A 17,481-nucleotide genomic window follows, 5' to 3' on the forward strand; every position below is an offset into this window, starting at 1 on the left:
CTACCCTCCCTCGCTCCCTCCCTCGCTCCCTCCCTCCCTCCCTCGCTCGCTCCCTCAAACCCTCAACTCCTCCTCAACCCACCTCCACTGCCTCACCCACCTCCTCCTCCACCACGCAACGCCCTCCCTGAACACCGCCTTCTCCGAACTCCGCGACTATCCCGCTGAAAAGCTTCACCTTGAACCGGCCCCATCACCCGTAACGACCCTGCCTGCGCCTCACCCGCTCATAGCCTGTCCGCTCCGCTTCCACACTCAGTCCGCACCACTTCCCTTCACCCCGTCATTCTCCGCCCGCAACTCAAAATTTTCTCGAATACCCACCCCTCCCTCCTAGTCCACACCACCGCCCCGGACTACCACCACCTTTGACAGCCACCCCCTCCCACTACCACCACCATCTCTCAACCAGTCATCCTCCAACCACAACCACCACCCACAGTTGGTCCGCCTACCACCGACAACCACTCCCTCAACGCCATCACCGACTACCACCCCCACCCCCACACACCTTTCATTGCCCGTATCGCCGCCAATCGCACCCGACGCCTTGTAGGCCTTAGCTTCTGTCAGGCACCGACAACATCCAGCGGCGCGCGTGACATTGCTAACCTAGCCGGGTCAACTTCGATAACACCCTTCTCGGACCCTTCCTGGACTCTCGGTGAAGATGGTAACGGGATTCTCAAACATCCATTATGGCGCATCTCGGCGGCCATGCGTAAAGACTATCCGACAGACTAATTCTCGTCGTAGGTGTTGTACAAAAGAAAGCCGGTGCAGATGGTGTCGCCGCCAGTCGTGAAGGACGACTCTGTAGAGGTATGTTGGCTTCGAGATGTCCGCGGAAACATTACCGGCGTGCGTTCTCGTTGGAGCGCCTCTTGGCTGACACTGTATCATCTCTAGCTCTACGTCATATCGCAGACCAGCGAAGCTTTCACGGATTACCAGAGCTATATCGATAGGTAAGTCCATCGAGCTTGGCGGGATAATGCCGATTGTAATACTCACGAAGAGATTTAGGCTCGAATTTTACAAGGCGGTGCGTACGATAAAGCCTCTCGACGGCCCTCTATTTCCCCAGCCGAACTGCGTCTAGTGTGCTTATTCTCGTGACAGAAACATTTCAGCTGCGAGATCACCGGTCATATGAACCTCAACTACTTCGAAGCCCTTAAGAGCGAGGTAGCTAGCGCTGTGGCGACCTTCCCCCGAAAATGGCCCGTGTGCTGACCAGGGTCGATAGACGGAGCATTCCCAAGACGTTGAGCAGCAATTCCCGGAGCCATTAAAAGAACCGGTATTGCGCAAAGTGCAGTTTTCGACTGTTTCTAGGATCGATACCTTGGGTAAGCTGCAGCGACGGCCCCACGATTGATGTTTGCACCGCTAACCAGCGACATGTCGCTTCAGTGGACCAGCTTCACGACGTTAGTGACATTCCCGCCGGCTCTCTATTTTGCGATAGTCCTCCTCTGACAGTCCCTTAGTCCTTCAAGAGCGACTTCTACCCTGGCGAGCATGTGACAGCAATACTTCCCGGCGGAGACCGGGTCGAAGCCATCATCCGCGAGAAAACCATGTTTCCAGAGCTCAGGTTCGCCAGCGGAGAGATCCAACGAAAGGGTTACTCTCGGTACACCGTCAAGATGGTCAACCGGAACGAGGAGGAGGCCCAGATCGACAACGAGCACCTGATTCGCGACAAGAAGACGTTCACGAAGCACATGCTGCGCTCCTTTATTAAGAATACGGTAGCGCGCGAACCGTGGACCGGTGCACCATGGTTGGTGAAGGATGAGTATGCCGGCCGGTACAAGATCCCCTCGATGGTGCCGGTTCATCTCCAGCGCGCTACCACGACAGCAGAACGTAAGGCTCAGCAGGTCAGACGCAAACAAGGCTCGACAGGAGTCAGTGTGGACGTTGTGACAAGTGGGAGTGCATCGCCTCCTAGCCCTGTCGAGATACGACCTGCACCGAAATCGCATAAGAGTAAGACCCAGCAAGCCATGAAAATGTCCAAATTATTCCAAGAATCAAGGATCGAGTCCCCGAGTATGGCTGGATCGCCTTGGGCCGGCAGTCCTATGGGGACGCCCGACGGAAGTATCCATAAGCTGAATATCAAAGCGCTAGTCAAACCGGATCCTACGCCGCCTCCTCCGCCGCCGCCGCCGCCGAAGCCCATCAAGTACCCCATCGAGGACCTCGATCTCCAACCGCAAGAAAACGCTTGTCGGCCGGCATTGCATCATCTCTCGTCTATCGATATTGCGCCCTCGTCAAGCGCTGTAGCCATTAAGGAAAATGGTATCGACGAGGAGAAAGTGGCGTTCTATCTCAGCACTTGGGTTTTTCTCAACATTTACTGCGAGCCTTTCCTCTTGGATTCGTTCACCTTCGATGATTACGTTCAGGCCCTGCAATACCACAACGAAGATATGGATTGCGAACTCTTCGTGGAGATTCACTGCACTCTACTAAAGGCAATCGTGAATGACCAGGGTGTCGTTCAGGTACAACTTCCGGAACCGGAGGAAGAGGATGAGGAAGAAGAGGAGGACGAGGATGAGGAGATGGAAGATGAGAAGCCGGAAAAGGACGATGGGAGCTCCACCCAGGACATAAATGCGGTGAATGGGGGCGACTCGGACGAGAATAACGACGGCACCACCAAGTCTTCGGACAAGGAAAAGAAGCATCGCGCAGATGAGCTATTTGACGATAGCGAAGGTTGGGTGCAGTTGCTCAAAGCCCGCCAGTTTAAAAATGGAGGCTGGCAGGCGATTGTGGTCGGCGTTCTGTATCAACTGTCCTGGGATTCGCGCTTTTCCAAGGACACCGAGGATATCTTGGCTTACCTAGCATCACCGGATGAAAAACCAACGATGGAAACAGTAAAAGCTCGATACACAACTATGAACAGCAACCTACGTGTCATGGTCATCCAGTTGCTGTCCCGATTAACTCATGAAACCCGGACGGTCAGGGACTATATGGAGGAATGTTCAGAGCAGATGACTAAGCATCGCAAGGAGAAGATTGAGCACCAACGCAACCGTAAGATCTAGTAAGTGTTCCCCGTTTACACAAACTCTTGGGGGCTCATTGTACTTATCAATCTCATCTGTAGCTTGGAGGAACTTAAGTCGTTGGAAGACGACAGGAAAATTCTTCTGCCGGAAAATACCCCCAAGTCGCCGTCACAGACTCCCGAAACAACACGAGCATCGACCGATGAAGATGGCGACGTTAAGATGAACGCTGTCGAGGTAGATTACGAGGATGAGGACGAGGACGAGAGTGCTAGGGCGCGTCGTCGTGGCGGAGATCGTGCGAACGAACGCAAACGGAAGCGGGTGGAAGAGAAGGCCAAAGCCGAGGCTGCAGCCAAGATACCGAAGACGTCGAAACACTTCCAAAAGGTCGTCAAATCCATCGAATCAGTCAAGGCCAAGATCTTGAAGGAGGAAGAAGCGATTGTTACACTCGACGAGGATCTTCGACAGGCAGACTGCGCGAGATTCAAAATGATGGGTCAGGACCGGTACTGGAACAAATATTGGTGGTTCGAACGAAACGGCATGCCGTTTGGTGGTTTACCCGACTCTTCGACGGCCCACTCCGGCTATGCCAATGCGATGATCTGGATCCAAGGTCCCGATGAGACCGAGCGCCAGGGGTTCCTCGTGGGAGAAGCCGGAACAAAGGCGGCTACACCACCCGACGCAAATGATGACGTCCAAATGAACGATCACGGGGAGGATAGGATTACGGTTCTGGATCGGCAAGCTCGCGAGGAGAATGGAACAACCCTCGCGTCTCCTACTCAGTTTGGTTTCATCGAGACACCCGAAGAGTTTGACCAGCTGATGTCTTGGTTCGACGTCCGGGGTGTGAGAGAGAAGAAGCTGAAGGCTACGTTCGAGCTATTCAAGGACCACATACTGGGAGGAATGCGCAACAGAGAACAATACCTTTCAGAGTCTGTCGCTGCTGCGCTGGAAAACGAAAATGGCACCGGAACAGGAAGAATGAGTACCCGCGGAAAGACTCATTTCGACCCCAACGTCTGGCGCTGTCTCAAATGGCGCAACGACGTGGCGAGGGATGAAATCCAACATACTCATTACGACCAGCCTCAACCGCGGAAGAATGCTTCCAAAAAGAAAGAAGGCAAAGGCCTTCCACTGAATAGGCAAGGCAAGCCTGTTAGTCGGCAAGGAGACCGCTACAACTTTTAACGGCCCAGGACTGATCGTCCTGGAGCGGAGGCACGCCTTTCTCAACTTCTGTGTCTCTTTCTCGAATTCTCGTTTTCAGCACCTAGGGACATTTCTTATTTGACGTAGGTACTCGGTATTTGGAATCGTTGGCGCAAGGTTTATTTTTTTATCCTATTTGGGATTTGGGATTTGTTTACGCATCGCGGCTGGCGGGGGGTTGGTTGATACGATGGTTTTGTTGTGACTTTTTCTTTTCTTTTCTTTTCTTTTCTTTTTGGTTTCTGGAATTGATACGCTTTTCATGGAAATATTCTTTACACATCATCATCAATCTTTTTACTGTCTGTCTTGTATCATAGACTTTAGCGTATAAACGGATGGGGGGAAACGTGGAAACGTGGAACAAGAGTACCTTAGTTGTGTATATTACCTACAACGTGAACATTGAACGAAACGATGTTCGATGTTCGATGGGCTGGCTGAACGCGAGCGATATTTAGCTGCTGCTGGGGAGGGGGTGGGGGTGGGGGTGGGGGTGGGGGTGGGCGGTGGGCGGTGGGGGGGAGGTCTTCTGGTGGGAGCGGGAGCTGGACGCGCCGTTCGATTCGATGTGGGTTCTGTCAGACACAGTTGAGGCGGCGGTGGAAGTGTGTACGAGGCATGGCATACAGGCACGGAAGGGACTGTGGCAAGAGATGTTCCGGGCAGCGAGCGAGATGCGAAAATATCACGGGGGGGGAGTGGAAGTGAATGATATATGATGAACGAGCATCTAGCAGTACCTAGCATACCTAGCATACCTAGCATAGATATTACGTCGTTCCGGGGGGGTCAGTCGGTCGAATCGAATCGAGTCAGGAAATTCATTCGTATGTAGCGAAGCACTTCCGATCAACTCTTGGATTTCGCCGACGGCGACTGCAGCTGGCTGGTTTCCACAGTGCTGGTGTTTCCGGGGGGAGGCGGGTGGATGGTGGATGGTGGATGGTCTACAATACAATACCTACAATACGGCTGTTTCTACCTTATGTACCTCACGGCTACGACCTCACGGCTACGACCTCTCGGCTGAAAAAAGAAAGCATAGGCATTCGAACGCAATATTCCAGGCCATCCTGGCATACCTACCTCCACGCCTCCACCCCTTGGCAAGTTATGGCCTCGAGGAGCGCTGTGCAAGATGGAACATGGCGGGGAATAGAGATGTCGCCGCGGTTGGGTTACTGTTGATCTGATGGGATTCGAAGGGAATGCCTAGCTGACGACAAGTCCTGCAAGTCCTGCAAGACTAGTGAGTACCGTACAAACGCTCGCGAGCAGCGGCCATTGTCGGAGCAGCTCCAGCTGCTGCTTCTGGCAGGAATCGTGAATCGAAGGGCTCACGCTCCATGCCAGGCCACAGCATGTCCTCGCCCTCGCCCTCGTTAGCAGGACCGCAGCAAAGATCTAACCGTTCATCGACTTCCACCTACCACATCACCATGTCCTCCTTCACGCCCTCCCTGCCCTCCGCAAGCGAACGGTCCGAACCCTCCAAGACTTCTTCACACGCCGCTGCCGTGATCCAGCGGACTGCCGGGTGGTCGTGTGGTCGTGGTGCGCGCAAGAGCCCCGGTTCTGTGAGGCTGCTAGCTGATGGTTGGGTTGGTGATTCCCACCTACCTACATAGGTTCAATGAGAAGTTCAATCCTCCTGGGACGACCGTGGTGAAGGTGGTGAAGGGGGGGGAGCTGGACATGTTTTCGTTTGGCGGGTCGAGCATCGTTGCCTGCTTCGAGCTTGCTTCGAGCTTGCTTCCAGCGCGGAAGGATCGAGAAGATCATGATCTGGTTGGGGCTAGTGAAACTATGAAAGGAGGGTGGAGGTGCATGGGGAGGTGGATGTTGATGTGGAGATAGGGATGAGCTGGGACGGGCTGGAGCGGGCTGGAGCGGGCTGGAGCGGGCTGGAGCGGGCTGGAGCGGGGAGCAGGTGGAAGGGAATGAGGCTGGTCAAGGTAAGTAGTTTCGTGGACTGCGAGGGTGGGTGCTGAGGGATCAATGACTGGAGTGATGTTCTATTCAGAGACCGAGCAGAACTGCACAGGCTTGGAATCAGTGGCTTAGAATCAGTGGCTTAGAATCAATGGCTCGAAGTTAATAGCTCGAGTGATGTATTCAGAAATCGAGCCGAACTGCGCAGGCTCAGAATCAATCGAGTGATGTTCTATTCAGAAACCGAACTACACAGGCTTGGAATCAATGGCTCGGGTGATGTTCGATTCAGAAACCGAGTGGAACTGCGCAGGCTCAGAATCAATGGCTTGAAGTGATGCTCTATTCAGAAACCGCACTTCACAGGCTCAGAATCAACAGCTCGAGCGATGTTCGATTTCAGAAACCAAACCGAGCTGCACAGGCTCGTATTCCAACCCGAATAGGTGCTATGGAGTCTTTCCATTTTTCGCAAGCAATTGAGAGAGAGACAGAACATCAATTAATTGCCGCATTCAGCCTATCTTAACTATGGCGACCCACCTAACCGACCTTTCCTGCTACTCTAGCTCGATAAACTTTACCGGACAGCGAGATATCAGCCATCACCGCATCAGTGAGTGATTCTTAGTGAATTGCCATCTAAATATAGGCTAGGCGGGCAAAGGCGGTAGACTAGGTAGCCACACTATATATCTGCAGTCCTTTTCCGTAGATGTGATTATGCAGTCCGATCACTCCGAACTTTGGCCATATTGTGTTATCTCAAGGCAAAGTGCTACCTATATCAAGTGGCTGGTGTGCGTCGGCTATCACTCGCTTGCACACAAATTCCTGGCGCAGTCCTTTGAAACAAAGCACTGGCCACAGTCGTTCGGCACCGGCGGCTTCGAATTCGACGCAGCCTAACTGTCTCCGGGACACCGGCTCCACACGGCACCGCCGACGGAGGCTTCCGCCCACAACCCGGCCCGGTCTTTGATAGATGGCAGCGATCCTCCTTGAAATTCGCTGGCACCGCGTCTCCGCCGGCTGCTCGGAGGTACTCTAAGCCCTGCTGCTGTTCGCCAAGGGACATGCCTACACAAAAAAAAAAGAAGCCCGTTCGTGAAGGTTCGCCGCGATCCGATGCGACGCAGAATGGCCCTGCCCTGGCGCCCTCCGCGGCAATCTGCCTCGCTGGCGTGTCGTCTCGTCCCCCTTCTCCGAGCGCCCGGTGTGGTTATTCGATCCTTTTTGGTGGCGGGTGAGGACTTGCCTCCTCGGCTTCACTCCCTTCTCCGCCCACTCTCGACTCGACCCCCCCCCCTCCCCTTTCCTTTGCCACGGCGCGGCGGTGACATAAATACCGTGCTCCCATCATGGCGAAAAACACACGCACTCCCCGTGGTCCCGTGGAGGACATGCGCAAACAAAGAACGCAACGGCATCCGAATTGACCGAGTTTCCTCGTGCCTTGGGTGCTCGCGAATATTTATTTTTAATCGCCTGCCGCTGCCATTAATTGTGCCAACACAGTGCAGAAAAGTTGCCTTTCTGAGACATGGCCATCCCGCATCCGTCGTAGTCATCTTCGCACCTACCCAGAACAGTTATTTGTAGCACAAAGAAGCGATAGTGTGGGACTTGGGCGTGTCACACACGTTTTCTTGGGGCAACTAGCTGAGGAATGGCTTCTATGTAGTTTCTGTTTTAGTTAGTTCTCCGACGGACTCTCTGCCACCACCCCGACATGAACTGCACGCACAATGCAGCTTAAAGCATGACCGATGCCCCCCCTCCCCCCTCGAAACTTCTCACCCCTCCACTACAACACACCCTCCTCACTCCACCTCGCCCTCTTCTCTCTCCACCTCTCCCTCTCCGCCGACTCCAAAGCCCTCCCATTTTGAAAACATGATCTTCGACATCTCCGCCTTCTGTATCTGAACCGATTCTGTCTCTACCTCACGCACACGACCGTAACGACCGACCGATCGCGAGCGACTTGCTGTCTACCTTACTACCTGCCATCCTCTCCGCGGCGCCCTCACTGTCCGCAGCGCCGACGCTGCCGCTCCTCCTCCTCTGCAACTGCTTCTCCGCCCAAAGTCCACAATGCCGACGCCCGAACGACACCAGTTGACCCTTAGTCAACTGGCTGAATTCGACGATCTCTTGACTGATTCGCTGGTTGACCGAGTAGGTTGCTCATTTATCTCCATCTACGTCGACGAGCATTGGGGCACTGTGAAGGACGCTCGAGACTGACCGGTTCCCCTGTGGTTATGTCCGTTTAGGTGTATTACTGGACTACGATTCGGAAGATGAAGCACACTTACCATCCCAATCGCGGAGTAAAGACGGATGCAGTGACGAAGATTATCGTCGGGGATCTGGTCAAGAACAAGAACATCACGGAATCGTTGAAGCAATTTCTAGAGTACGCTGCGATCTACCAGCCACCCCCTTACCGACGACAAGCCCGCTGATGCGATGTGTATACAGTTTGTCGGGCATTCGGAATTACATCAACAAGCTCAAGAACGAAAGGTTAAAGGATGACTTCCAGAAGTATGTTGTGCGCACTTCCACTGCTCGTTTCTGCACATCCTAACAAAACTGATTGCGGAATTTTAGACATGCCCGTCGTTACCTCTCGCTTTATCTCCCAGATTCCCCCTTCGAGGTCTCCGCTACCAATCGCTACAACCTGACCAGACCAGAGGCTTGCGTTCTCGCTCGAAAGCCATTGCGCAAGGGTGATACTGTAAAGTACTTGACCGGTGCGATGGTGAAGATGTCGGAGAAGGAGGAGGAAGCGTACACCCAGGGCAAGACCGACTTTAGCATCATCTACTCTTCCCGCGTGGGAGGCATGAGTTTGTTGCTGGGCCCCGCCAGATTCGTCAACCACGATTGCGAGCCGAACTCGAGGTTTATCACCACCAACAAGGAGAACATCCAGTTGATCGTCTTGAGGGATATCGAAATCGGCGAGGAAATCACCGTGTGCTACGCGGACGACTATTTTGGAGATGGCAACAAGGAGTGCTTGTGCCGTTCATGCGAAGCCGTGGCGAAGAATGGATGGACGTCGGAAGTGAGCGGGGAGCTACAGGAAGGGGATTCGAGTAGCGTGGACATGGAGTATGCGCCTGCTATGCGTCGAACCAGGTCGAAGCGGAAGAACGACAATTTCGTGGAGTTACCCCCACCACCTCCCGAGAAGAGGCTCAAGCGAAAATCCGACAAGGAGGACGTCCTGACCCCTCCATACAGCGATAGGGCATCATCCGAGGATCCGAAGATCCCGAAAGCTGCCGTCATGTCTGTGGAAGTGGAACTCAAACCGCTGACGCCCGTCGATAATATTCCACCTACACCGATTACGAGCTCAGGAACGCCGGTGCCATCGGCTATCAAGACATTCACCCTGGATGAGACGGCAGATATCGCACAATCGCTACTTGCTCTGGCGCAATCTCCCAGCTACCACAAGCCGCGGTTTAGCCCGCAAATGGGCACGTCCAGCACCTTTACGGACAGAGCACCAGAATTCGGAAGAGCGCTGTCGTATGGATCTTTGGGGCAAACCAGCGCCATCAAACCTCAGAATGTTCCTTCTCGGAATACTGTACCCCCGATGTTTCAACCGGGTCCTTTCGTCGCGAGTCCTGTCGTCGAAAATGCGTTTGGCATTGGGGCATCCAACTGGAGTAATGGCATCTCTGCGGTCACCGAAACGGCCCCTGAGGCGACACCGCGGTCTTCCATCAGTAGCGAGGATGCAGTCGTGAAATCGGAACCATCTGAGGCATCCGATTCGGGTCTCGATAAGGGGCTTGCCAAAGATATGACACCACCGGCGTCGCAGAAGCCTAATCCCGCGAGCTCGAAGAAGCGCAAGTCCATCTCCATGCCACCGTCCGAGCCAGCCCACAAGCGCATCCCTGGAGATTATATCAATTTTTATGATTCCGACTGTATTAAGTGTACCTGCATGGACTGCCACGAAGACTTTATCCATAACGATCGGTGGTATGTTCCCAGGAGTTGCCGCAGATGCGAGCGGCACAGCAAGATTTACGGTCTTATGTGGCCCAAGACTGTGAAGAGAAAGGGTGACTCGGAGGTAAGCAGCTATTCCCCTCTCCACGCAGCCTGGTTACCTGTGCTAATTCATCACTCAGGATCAGATCGAAGATTATCGCTCAGTACAGCGATATGTCACTGCGAGCGAGCACAGAAAGGAGCAGAAGCGCCTCGCAGCTTCCCAGCAGCAGCAAGTAGCACCGCGCCAGCAACACGTCAAGAGGGGAAGACGTTAGATTACGCATTTCATTCCGGGTCATCACCTTTTTTTTTCACGGCAGGTATTGGCGGGGCATAGTGATCGATTCTCGGCACGGTAAGGAGTTTTTGGTGTCTTGTTTTCTTCTCCTTTTACTACTTCCCTTCTGTACCATTAACTTCGCTGTACATGATCTTTTTTCTTCTTCCTCTTCTCTGCTGTAAAGCATTTGGAGCGTCTTTAGCATACACATGGGAAGGAGGGGGGGGGGGTTGTCTTCTTCCGACGCATGCGCCATCTTTATATACACCGCTGCTACGGGTTTCTGCAACTACCCTTACATACCCTCCGACCCCGACCCCTTTATATTTGTACATTTTGTTTCCTATGTCTGTTTGTTTTGGTTTGGGAACTGCTGTCCTGCTCTGCTGTAGATACCATGGGTGTAGTGTACAGAGTCATCAATGTATGTCACGAGTCCAATAGTTATATAACTGATCACGAGTAAAGTGCATATTGATTGCCGCAGGCTGGGCATCGGTTTAAGTCTACATAGACCCACGTGGTCCGCGAACGAGTGAGGAATCGTGAGACGGTTGGTTATACTTAAACCCTGTGACTTGGTGGCGACTCTGGCGAGAGGTTTCGATTTTTTTGCGATTTTTTGCGCTGGCTGGAAGGAGACCGTGCCGATCACTTCTTCTGTTGGTACAATATCAATTGCGCGCCGACTAAATACTGCAGAGACGCCAGTACGATGGGCATTGGTGGCTGCTCGGCCCTTTCACGGTGGCGATCCATTCACTTACCTTTGGCCCCTTCTAGATCAACAATGGGGAATTGCTGATGCCGCCTCGGCCTCAAGTTCTTTCCCTCCAGCTCTATGAGCAATATTTCAACATAAAAGAACAGCCAGCCTAGAGGACCACGGCAGCGGGGACGGGTACCCACACCCCTCCAGGCCGAAAGTCCAGCCCACTGCTATGTTAACAGTCGATTCGCTTTCTATGTAGTTGACGCTTTTCGAGTGGTTGCTACTTCGATGCGTAGTTCTGGCGGACCTGCCGTAGTGCGTGCAGCATGGAGTAATATTTGTTCGGACATAACTAACTGGCAAAGAGAGCGAGTGATAGTAGAAGCATTCAGTCGAAATCGGTGTTCCGGCCATGCAACAGGGCCAACTAGAGTAGAGAGTTGTGCTCCATCCCAATTTCCAAGCACGGCTACTAAACGGCAATTCTGGGCCCGTTGGTACGCACTTTGAAGTTTGTTTGAGCGTTTCTGGCAAAAAAACAAAGCACATTTAGGTTTAAAGCAGGTCCACTGACTTGCATATTTCTTGGCCCGTCCTTTTCTTCATCAGCTTTCTCCAGTAGTTGACGAATAATTGTGCCTACCACCCACTCGCCGAGAGACTGGCGACCGGCGATTCTCTCATCACTACCAAACGTCTCAAGGACCCATGCAGTTAGATCGCCATATCCTTTTGCAACTTTGTCCCAGAAGTCCGCACCCACAAGGGCCCGCCTCTGGGAAGCGATGTTGGTTAGCCAGGCATCTTCATTCCCATCCTCATCGAAAGAATTCACGCAAACTTGAATGCGGTGTACTTTCGTAGCCGGCATTGCATCTTATAATGGGAGGACATCTTGGAACAAACCCTTAAGGGCTTGGAAGTGGTGATCTACTACCTAGTAGGCGTAGTTAGAGATGGGGGAATACCGCAGAGGAGGCCCCTCTTGGCTTATTTTCCTGGCTCTCCCTATTCACCCTCATGCTTCTTGTCTCCCAGCTCTAAAAGTTTTGCTTTAGCGTGCGGCTTGCGTTCTGCGACCTCTATGTATCTGTTAGATTACTTTTTTCCTACTGAAGCTTCTTCGCCGCAGCGCATGACCGTAGGTTGTATGTAAGTGCGACGCTCCAATTTTCGTGTGCCGCTTAGTGTTTGGCAGATTTTGCCTCTGTGCCCTTACATACCTTTAATGAGTTTGTTTGGCAGCTGTGAGGGGGTGTTTCAACTTTCTACTCAGGTAGTTTTCTCAAGATGGTCTGCCTTCAGCAAGGCTGGCAATGCTGGGTTCACCTTCGGTGATATTGACGGCAACGATTGATGTCGGAGGAAAGCTCTATCAGTATCCGACGATGCTCTGCGTAGCTGGCAGATTCGACGGATTTGCTTTGTCGGTGGCGCCTTTGGCCTCCGTTCGGTTGGCTTTGGGGGGGCTGAAAGTGAGACGTAGAGCTTTTTCCGGCTGCCTTTCCCCACGAATTCCATTCACCTCCTCCGTTCAGCCTTGAGCCGGCCCTTCGGTGCCATTATTTTCGGTTATTGATGAGTAATATTTACCTAGTAGTATGCCGATGACAATGACTATGATCGCGGCGCCACCGGGAATGAATTCCAAGGCGGTCAAGCATATTCATCTGCAATGTTCCAATTGGGCATTTGCGATACCTACAACATGTCTACTAGACCCGGGCGTTGAGGGGTAGCCGGGATGGTTCGGATCGTGAGAATATTGGCTTCTTCTTCGGTTCCAAGTGTCAGCTCTTGTCTTTCTTCACGGCTAAGGGCGAATGCGAGTTTAAGAAATTAAAACTCGAGCTGTGGGAAGCTGAGGTGATGTATGTCTACCTACCTACCTGGTAGTAGACTTGCCGTTCATCTTGTCGAAAGGCGATAATCAGTAGACCGCACTCCTCAAAGAGTGACTATAAAATTATGCCGCTGAGGGCTGAGATAGTGGTGTGTTGTGGGAACAATGAGTGGTTGTCGGTTTTGTTGTTCCGAGCCTGAGGATAGAGGTTTATGAATGGAGCTCTCCGAGGTTGTATTGCAAACGAACCCTAGCCCAACGAGACAGAGCATCCAAACCAACTAGGCCAAAAATGGTACCCCGCAGTATCGCGATGGTTACGGGAGATCTGCATCGCTCAACCCACCAATCAACCCACCAACACCAAACACCACCACCTCGATCAAACCAAACGCGATACGAACCTCCGCGCCGTGTCGTCATTGCATCCGTCGCCTTCCTCAGTTCCGCGCACAGAACCAGTCCCCACAATAATGACGACCTTCCAGCCGCCACCTACGGGTCCCATCCCGACCTCCTCGCGGGACCTGGGCAAGTCTCACACACAGCTGGGCTGGCGCATCAGCACGCACAAGTTTCCGATCTGCAACGCAACCGAAATCAACACGATGACGTCCGAGCTCGGGATCGCGCCGCCCGAAATGATCTTCGGCAACAACTCTGTGCGGATTGTGCACGTGGCCAGCGGGTTCACGGTATCGTTCACGGCGCAGGATGCGCTCGACGCTGTTGACAAAACCGGCGCGACGATGCTGAAGGTCGCGTACTCCGAGGAGTGGCAGCGCATGCGTGAGAAGCTCTCGGAGGAGATTAAGGATGTCATTAGGCCGTTTGATTGGAGCTATTCGTCGAGCTGGAAGGGGAGGGTGGAGGGCGGTACAGCGGTGCTGAAGGAGGTGGGGCCGGATCAGGGAATCCCCTATGAGAAGCTCAGACGGCCAGATCCCATCTTGCTGTTCGATGAGGTCGTGCTGTATGAAGACGAGCTGGCGGACAATGGCATTGCGGTGATGAGCGTCAAGGTGCGGGTCATGCCCGAGAGATTGCTGGTTCTTCAGAGGTTCTTTTTGCGACTGGATGGAGTCGTCGTGAGGATTCGCGATACGAGGGTGTATGTGGAGTTTGCGACGGGCGAGGTGGTGAGGGAGTATGTGAGCAAAGAGGCGAAGTATGAGGATGTTAAAAAGGTGTGTCCAGTCCTCCACTTCCCCGACTGCGCAGAGGAGGGCTAATCAGAGACAGAAATTCGCGATGCACCCGCAGGATGACATCCCGAGTCTCTTGAGAGATCCGAACCAGCTCGTTGATGTGCTACCGATCATTGAGACGACGAGGGAGAGAACCATGGCAAAATAGATGGCTTTTGATTCTACCATGTTTGATTTGGAGACCCTGGTGTTATTGTTTTGTAAAACGAGTACTTGATAGATAATTCTTGTAGTGAGGTGAATTCGTCACCCTTCCGCTAGATTCAAACATTGCATCTCACTCACCAGCAGCCCATCATAACTCATGGGGCTCGGTTCGGCGGGCACTGTATCCCCGGCTACAATCTGATAACCCAGATCTCCCGTAGACCGCGATGGTGCGACGGTGCGTTGGTGTTTTTTTTTGGTCATAATCTCATGCCAAGGATGGATAAGAAGCCACAGCGATCAGCACGTATCGCGCTGCATATCGGTACTGACGGGAGTCTCCGAAGCGCGCGATGCATCTCTCCCCCTCGCTCCGCAACGAGTGCGGGGCATCCGTGAAGAAAAAGAAAGGAAAGAGAGAAAAAAAGCCATGATATCATGTCCTCCGCTTCATTCGTGCGGGTGTAATTGGAGCTTGCATAAATACTTCAACCCTCTTCATTGATCGGTCGAGCCAACATAACATGACGATGGTCAATACCGCGAGCTCTCCCCTCCTTAACGCCAAAAGCACGGTGGTGCGGTATCACGGGAAGATTCCGTACGTGCGGCGTCTCCCTGCGGCGGTGGTGGGAATCATTCTCGCTGTTATCGTGGTGAATGCGATTGTCTGGGCTGCTGTTGGGGTTGTTTTGGTATGTTCCCTTCCGAATTGCTTGATTGATCTTGACTCTGACATGGCTTGCAGCATTTCAACGGGTATGTTGACACCCACGGGCGGATGAAGCAGCAATGCAGCGGCAATGGATGGCTGAACGGTCCCCTAGATCCCTCCTTGCAACCACAGTCCTAGCCTACACCCTCGGCCTCCGCCACGCTCTCGATGCGGACCACATCGCGGCGATCGACCTGATGACCCGCCGGCTGATCGCCAGCGGCCGCAAGCCCGTAACCGTGGGGATGTACTTCTCACTCGGCCACAGCACAATCGTGATCATAACTTCGATCGCCGTCGCTGCAACCAGCGCCTCGCTCTCGGAGCGCTTCGACTCCTTCTCGCGCGTGGGCGGAATCGTCGGCACAGGGGTGTCCGCTGGGTTCTTGATAGTCCTTGCGGGGTTGAATGCGTTCGTGCTCTGGAAGCTGGTCGTGAAGCTGCGGGGCGTACTGAGAGGTGAGGGGGGCGGCGAGGAGAATGCCCTGGCAGAGGCCCTCCAGGGCGCTGGGTGTCTCACGAGGGTGTTTAAGGGCGCGTTCAGAATGGTCGATAGGGAGTGGAAGATGTATCCACTCGGTGTGCTGTGTATTTCTCCCCCTCTATTGGTTGTTGTTCGGTATGGAGGACTGACTTGATGGGGACATGCAGTCGGGCTGGGGTTTGACACCTCCAGCGAAGTCGCACTCCTGGGCATAGCCAGCATTCAAGCCGCCTCCGGTACCAGCATCTGGCTAATCCTCATCTTTCCACTACTCTTCACGGCGGGAATGTGTCTCCTTGACACCACCGACGGGGCATTGATGTCAGCACTTTACCAGACCTCCACGTTCTCACAGGATATCGTCGCAGTCCTCTACTATAGCATTTCACTCACCGTGATCACGGTGCTGGTTGCAGTGGTCATCGGAACGATTCAGTTGTTGTCGTTGATCTATAATGTTGCTGAGCCCACTGGACGCTTCTGGGATGGCGTGGAAAAGGTGGGAGAGTATTATGATATTGTGGGTGGCAGTATTGTGGCGCTGTTTTTGGTCGGCGCGATAGTGAGTGTGTTGGTGTATAAACCGTGGAGGAGGTGGGAAGAACGGAGGAGGATCAGAAGGGAGCTTGCAGCGGGGGCGGAACGGTAGACGGTTTCTAAGGGAGAGGGCGGAGTGATGTGCCTGTAAATTCTCTATTGGTATTAGAGCTTTCTCTCCAGTGTCTGTATTGAGAGAATGAGTATTTGACCGATGATCCAACTTTCATCAGAAAATAATATGCAATGGATTGAAGATACTTGAGACCCGTCTAAGCTGCTAGCGTCCGCGTCAGGCGCGCTTATCCAGAGCGCCCCTAAACAGAACAGCGTCTAGGTTCCAGCCGAAAATCACTGCCAAGGGCCCAGAATCCACCAGTCGGCACCTTCGATTCACTCCACCAGCCCACCACGAACACCACCTCACGTCGAACCCCACGTTCAATCGCCCGCCATGATCCAACTAAAGGTATGCTGTCCACCCTCTCCTTACCTAACATCGCTAACTATATCTAGTCCATGTTAAACTGTATCGACAACTCCGGCGCGGCGCTCGTCGAATGCGTCAAAGTGCTGAAGATGAAGCGCGCCGCGAAAGTCGGTCCGTCGATCCCATTCCATCCCTCGGCCACTCGCACGCACGCGCTTACACGAACACACAATAACAGGCGACAGGATCGTAGTGGTAGTGCAGAAGCAGCGCAGTCTCGGTAACGAGCTCAGCGGACAGGCGGCGGCGGCACAAAAGGTCAGGCGTGGTGATATCTCCCACGCCGTCGTTGTCCGCACGAAAAAGAAGTACGGACGGAGTGACGGATCGTTTGTCCGCTTCGATGATAATGCGTGCGTCTTGATCAATAAGGCTGGAGATCCTATGGGGACGAGATTGAATGGTGGGTTTTTTGGGATCAGGGTGGGAGGATGGATGATCGCGAAGGGTTGGCTGATTGGTGTGCTCTAGGTGCTGTTGCGCAGGAGCTGAGGGGGAAGCAGTGGTCCAAGATTTTGTCGTTGGCGCCGGCTTACGTCTAGATTGCGGGTGGCTGTGGTGGCAATGGCGTGTACAACAGAATTCGTTCCACGAGGTCGTGTCCTTTCCTAACTGGTGGGTAGTGCATTTGTTTGTCGATGTGACGTGAGTTTAACTTCGGAGGTTGGTTGGGTATCGTGAGTCATGCGCAGGAAAGGCAATCATCCATCCAGACTGTGGTCTTTCCGGGTCTGGCAACGTGGTTCAGTCTGGAACGGAGTCAGGTGGGTCTAGACGGACTATTGTCTTTCTTGGCCGGGCAAGGTGACATGATATAGCATTTC

The 17,481-nt window shown here is 53.3% G+C and overlaps 6 protein-coding genes across 6 annotated transcripts; all 6 read left to right on the forward strand.

The window, feature by feature from the left end:
• Positions 1 to 677: 677 nt before the first annotated feature.
• BZA05DRAFT_99739 (ATP-utilizing chromatin assembly and remodelling N-terminal-domain-containing protein) lies at positions 678 to 4,448 on the forward strand. Its single transcript, XM_051488878.1, has 8 exons — positions 678 to 822; positions 910 to 968; positions 1,027 to 1,045; positions 1,123 to 1,188; positions 1,250 to 1,352; positions 1,417 to 1,433; positions 1,494 to 3,076; positions 3,140 to 4,448. The coding sequence occupies exons 1-8, from the start codon at positions 784 to 786 to the stop codon at positions 4,248 to 4,250; spliced, it is 2,997 nt and encodes a 998-aa protein (XP_051343317.1). The 5' UTR covers positions 678 to 783; the 3' UTR covers positions 4,251 to 4,448.
• Positions 4,449 to 7,920: 3,472 nt separating this feature from the next.
• On the forward strand, positions 7,921 to 10,984 carry BZA05DRAFT_346901 (uncharacterized protein). The gene is made up of 5 exons (XM_051481204.1): positions 7,921 to 8,387; positions 8,486 to 8,628; positions 8,694 to 8,759; positions 8,826 to 10,320; positions 10,379 to 10,984. Exons 1-5 carry the CDS (start codon positions 8,304 to 8,306, stop codon positions 10,514 to 10,516), a joined length of 1,926 nt encoding a protein of 641 aa, XP_051343318.1. The 5' UTR covers positions 7,921 to 8,303; the 3' UTR covers positions 10,517 to 10,984.
• On the forward strand, positions 10,658 to 10,984 carry BZA05DRAFT_384016 (uncharacterized protein). The gene has a single exon (XM_051482269.1). It carries the CDS (start codon positions 10,731 to 10,733, stop codon positions 10,911 to 10,913), a length of 183 nt encoding a protein of 60 aa, XP_051343319.1. The 5' UTR covers positions 10,658 to 10,730; the 3' UTR covers positions 10,914 to 10,984.
• Positions 10,985 to 13,391: 2,407 nt separating this feature from the next.
• Positions 13,392 to 14,652, forward strand: BZA05DRAFT_367052 (TipA protein). The gene is made up of 2 exons (XM_051481553.1): positions 13,392 to 14,263; positions 14,319 to 14,652. The coding sequence occupies exons 1-2, from the start codon at positions 13,550 to 13,552 to the stop codon at positions 14,430 to 14,432; spliced, it is 828 nt and encodes a 275-aa protein (XP_051343320.1). The 5' UTR covers positions 13,392 to 13,549; the 3' UTR covers positions 14,433 to 14,652.
• Positions 14,653 to 14,717: 65 nt separating this feature from the next.
• On the forward strand, positions 14,718 to 16,275 carry BZA05DRAFT_428276 (high-affinity nickel transport protein-like protein; the record flags this gene model as incomplete). The annotated part of the gene is made up of 4 exons (XM_051486094.1): positions 14,718 to 15,126; positions 15,180 to 15,190; positions 15,259 to 15,734; positions 15,798 to 16,275. Coding segments are annotated over exons 1-4 (1,134 nt in total), but the record flags the coding sequence as incomplete, so codon positions are not given.
• Positions 16,276 to 16,686: 411 nt separating this feature from the next.
• BZA05DRAFT_331386 (mitochondrial 54S ribosomal protein YmL38/YmL34) lies at positions 16,687 to 17,199 on the forward strand (the record flags this gene model as incomplete). The annotated part of the gene is made up of 3 exons (XM_051480588.1): positions 16,687 to 16,768; positions 16,836 to 17,060; positions 17,129 to 17,199. The coding sequence occupies 3 exons, from the start codon at positions 16,687 to 16,689 to the stop codon at positions 17,197 to 17,199; spliced, it is 378 nt and encodes a 125-aa protein (XP_051343322.1).
• Positions 17,200 to 17,481: the final 282 nt, after the last annotated feature.

Source organism: Tricharina praecox (genome assembly GCF_024521635.1).
Source record: "Tricharina praecox strain CBS 144465 chromosome Unknown BZA05scaffold_2, whole genome shotgun sequence".
Lineage (NCBI taxonomy): Eukaryota > Fungi > Ascomycota > Pezizomycetes > Pezizales > Pyronemataceae > Tricharina > Tricharina praecox.